The sequence below is a fragment of the Microtus ochrogaster genome, chromosome 6 (assembly GCF_000317375.1).
Source record: "Microtus ochrogaster isolate Prairie Vole_2 chromosome 6, MicOch1.0, whole genome shotgun sequence".
Taxonomy (NCBI): Eukaryota; Metazoa; Chordata; class Mammalia; order Rodentia; family Cricetidae; genus Microtus; species Microtus ochrogaster.
In genome coordinates this window covers 71,101,147-71,105,564 of record NC_022013.1, presented here as the reverse complement: position 1 = coordinate 71,105,564, position 4,418 = coordinate 71,101,147, and the positions used below count along the sequence as shown (strand labels likewise).

The 4,418-nt window shown below is 43.4% G+C and overlaps 1 protein-coding gene across 3 annotated transcripts in view; it reads left to right on the top strand.

Moving 5' to 3' along the window:
- Mark1 (microtubule affinity regulating kinase 1) overlaps positions 1-4,418 on the top strand; it is a 104,198-nt gene that overhangs the window by 44,195 nt on the left and 55,585 nt on the right. For all 3 annotated transcript variants that reach the window (XM_026779729.1, XM_005348829.2, XM_005348828.2), the window contains exons 2-3: positions 1,919-2,122; positions 2,700-2,753. In XM_026779729.1, coding sequence (XP_026635530.1) covers positions 1,919-2,122; positions 2,700-2,753 — 258 coding nt within the window. The remainder of the gene's footprint in view (positions 1-1,918; positions 2,123-2,699; positions 2,754-4,418) is intronic.

The window sequence follows — 4,418 nt, the reverse complement described above, 5'->3', positions numbered from 1 at the left end:
GTTGTGAGCCACTGAGTGAGGGTCCTGGGAACCAAACTTAAGTCTTCTTCTGAAGTAGTACATGCAGCTGGGCGGTGGTGGTACACGCCTTTAATCCAGCACTTGAGAGGCAAAGGCAGGTGGATCTACAGAGCGAGTTTCATGACAGACTCCAAAGCTACACAGAGAAACCCAGTCTTGAAAAACCAAAACCAAAACCAAAACAAACAAACAAAAAAAGGTACACACTCTTGAGCACTGAGTTCTCTCCAGCCTGTGCCTGGCGTTTTTTACCCCTTAGCTGTTTACTATTCTCCTTCCCCCTATTAGAGGGTCAGGGTGCCAGCCTGCCCAGGACAGTCAGTCTCAGAAGACTCTTGAGGTAAACTTGCTTTAGTCCGAGACAGAGGAGCCCACCTTGATCCTAGTCCAAACAGCGTGTGATTTCCCGATAGACTTTGTATTTCAGTGCAATGCCTCAGTATTAATTTACAGTCAAACACATGATGGATCTAAGATGTCTCTGGCAGCACTCACATATTTCCCAATGTGTGATTTTACAGCAGCTCTGGTCTTTGAACACACAACACGCACACTTTGCTGTACACACCATCAGTTCACACAGAGCCAAAAATGCAGCCTCAAACACTGAGGCTCAGAATGGAGACTTCCGTATGTTACAAATTAGGGTGTTTTACTGTACACATGAGGTTTTCTTGTAGAAATGTGGTTTATCTATGGGAAATAAAGAGTTGGACCCGTTTCCTACCCCCCTCCCCGTCTCAGCACACGTGCATATAGGTGTGTGTGTCTTTGGAATAGCCTGGGTGAGAGTGTGTATTTGTTACTCTTGTCGCTGCTGTGACAGATGCCTGACAGGAAGCCTCACAGAAGAGGAGAGTATGTTCTGGCTCACAGTTCAAGGGAATACAGTCCATCATAGTGGGAAGGCATACTGGCAAGAGCATGAGGCAGCGGTCATAATTGCATCCAGAGTCGGGAAGCAGAGCAATGGATGCTATTGTCACCTCACTTCCTGCTTTATATTCAGTTAAGATGGATTTTCCCACCCTTATTAATCCCATTAAAGCCAAAGGTACGCCAAGAGGCTTGTCTCCTAGATCCTGTCAAATTAACCCCAGCACTGCATAAACCACGTATGGTGAGACACTCCTGTGGTCTCAGCATTTAGGAGGCAGGGGCAAGGGGATCAAAAGTTCAAGATCGTTTTTACCCCACATAGTTTGATACCAGTTTAGTGTACATGAAAAAAAAGAAAAGAAAAAGAAGCAAATTCAAGAAGCCCTGCATCAGAGGAACAACCACATTTGTGAGAATATTTGTCATGTTAATAAAAATGCTGCCCTTCTAATGAGGTAATAATAGACTGTGTCACTCAACCTAAAATGGTAACAGCCTTTACAGGAACAGTGCCTGTGAGGTACCCGCTGTGGGAACTCCTCAGCCAATAGCCTGTAAGATACTGGCCCACTTTGGGCATGGTCTCATGTACTATAAGTACAGACGAAAAGCCAAAAGAATGTGTGGCCCTTTTTTTCTGCTGGATTAGGTTCTAGTTCCCAGTGAACTGCAGAGGACTGTGGATCGCTACCCTTACTGTGAGTTTATCCCCAAATAAATAAACCTTTGTTATACTCCATTTCGAGCTATTGTGGAACTCTTTGATATTACTACAGATACCCAGCAATCTATCTACCTATTGATTCTGAAAATCAAAATACAGACTTAAAAATGTGTAGGAAAATTTATTTTAAATATTGTACCCACTGGTAACAATGATAAACAGTGTGTCAGCCTTTGAAAATTGTGTAGTATGGTGTACTTTGATTGAAGGTGAACTGCTAATGAACATTTGTAGTCTTTTAAGTGTCCTTTTATAATAATGGAAGTGACCATGAGCTCTTGTGCTTTTTCCTAGCATACATCTGTGGATGGATATACTGAAGCACACGTCCAGCCTACTAAGTCAAGTAGCAGACAGAACATTCCCCGGTGTAGAAACTCCATTACGTCAGCAACCGATGAACAGCCTCACATCGGAAATTACCGCTTACAGAAAACAATAGGGAAGGGAAATTTTGCCAAAGTGAAATTGGCAAGACATGTTCTAACAGGTAGAGAGGTAAGTTTTCAGGCCTTTTGAATTTACCTTGATCCAGAGTCTTGTCACAAGCTTTCTCAGAGTTGGTGTTGGGGAATGAATGGCCCCTGTGCCCTGGTGCACACTGGGAAATATGCACATAGAGCATTGCAGACAGGTCGGTTTCACGGCAGAACTCCTGACCGGTTAGCACTAGGGAAAGACTCCCCTCTACCGTATCACATCTCTTACAGACCAGGTGTGCTGCAGACTAGCTGGAGCTTGTCTACCGTGAGAACACTCCTGGTTACTGCTGCTGCCCTGCGTTTGTAAGGAGGCTGGAATAAGTTTCTATGAATTACTACCTAGGCTAAGGTAGATGTAGATATGTAGAAAATCGCTCACTAATTTTATCTGTTTGGAGATAACAACAAGCTAATATTACTATTGTAGAGGTTAATGACAAGTCAATCATCTGTGTCTAAGGTGGATAGACTGCATGAGCATCCACATAGAAGCAAATGGTGCATTGTTAAGAGTGAAACAGAAATGTTTTCTTTACAGGGTTTTATTCTTAAATGACGTCTCTCAAATGAAGTTTAATGATTCTCTCTTTTAGGTAGCCGTGAAAATAATAGACAAAACTCAGCTAAACCCTACCAGTCTACAAAAGGTATTTAATTAACTTAATAAGTAATGTAAATTTGTGTTAATACATAATTCTGTAAAGTCAAGCATGAAATGTCTTGTTAGATAACATACTGTGTTTTACCAGTATATGATGAAAAGACAGGATCTAACATGGGATGGCTATGGCTGATTGTAAAGAGGTTTCAAATGTGCCTAATGCAAGTTGAACATCATATACTCAAAATACTTTGAGAGAAGTGTTTGGGACTTTATCGAATCTTGTGTTTGAAACTATTTGCATAGACTTTAGCAAGATGTGTGTATCATATGAATTGCCCTTTAGTGATAGGATTCTGTATCTAATATTGTGGAATATTTTATTTATATGTGTGTGCAATGTATATGTGGGTTACACATACCTGTGTGTGAGTATGGAGCCCTTCTAGGATGTCAGATTCCTCTGTGTTGGAGTTAGAACTGTTTGCAGGATGTCGTGTGTTTGTGTGTGTGTGCGTGCCTGTGTGTGTGTGTGTGTGCGTGTGTGCATGTGTGTTCGGCATGTGTGTGGTTGTGTGTGTGTGTGTGCGCACACATGCATGTGTGTGTGCATGCGCGCACATGTTGAGAACCAGGCTCTGACCATCATGATTGCTCTGTTAACAAGTGCTGCTAACCTCTGAGCCTTCGCTCCAGTCCTAAGTATGTAGAATGACTCTAAGTCAAAGCCTAGTTCTGAGTAACAGTTTCCGTAAGTGTGTTTCCTTTCATTCCTTCGTTTGACTCTTCTTTCCTGCAAATTCATCTTAGACATTAAGTTACAGTAAACAGAGATCCACCAAAGGATGGAAAGATGGCAGGAATGGGGAGGAGAAAGCAATTAGATGGGGATCGTTTAGTAGCAAAGCTGTTTACTTCATTAAGTACTTCAGTGGGAAGCCTTCTCAGATACAAACCTTCAGTATTTTAAAGACGAAGCAGCTGTTTCAGTGCGTGAGCTGTATAATACCCCCTGTGATTTCAGTGGCCTGTAATACTATCAGATTTATAAATGTAACAGTCACACGAGTGACTTTGGATTCCTAAGAGAATCTTACAAGAAATTCTTAGTTTGCTGTTTACTAACATTTCCGTGACTCTATTGAACCAGAGCCTTCTTCCCACTGGCTTCAGGGCCAAGTAGCTCTGCATTTTTACGCATTTCTCCATAGAGATCTGTCTCTGTACTTTTGTGGGCTCCTTTGACAATCAGGAAAACTGCAGATCACTGACATGTCTGTGTAGTGAGGGTTCGTGTCTGCTGTGCTCTTCTCCTGGGAATGGGAGTTAGCGCAGTGCTGATGTGATGTCGTCCTGGGGACGTCTCTTCTCGTACCTCGAGCACCCATCCTACCTGGACGCAGCTGTGCCAGTGACAGAAGGCTCCCTCTCTGGGCTGATGAACCTAAGGACACTCATGCTGTCTGGGCTGAAGCCACTATGACATGGAGGTGTAACTCACCCGTGTGCCAAGGACCCTAAAACACACCAGTCCCTACACTGCCCACCCATATTTTGTACTTTTCCCGGATCACTCTGATAAGTGGAGTGATTTCAAGTGACACTTGAAACTTCTGCCAGGCCGGGCGGTGGTGGCGCACGCCTTTAATCCCAGCACTCGGGAGGCAGAGGCAGGCGGATCTCTGTGAGTTCGAGACCAGCCTGGTCTACA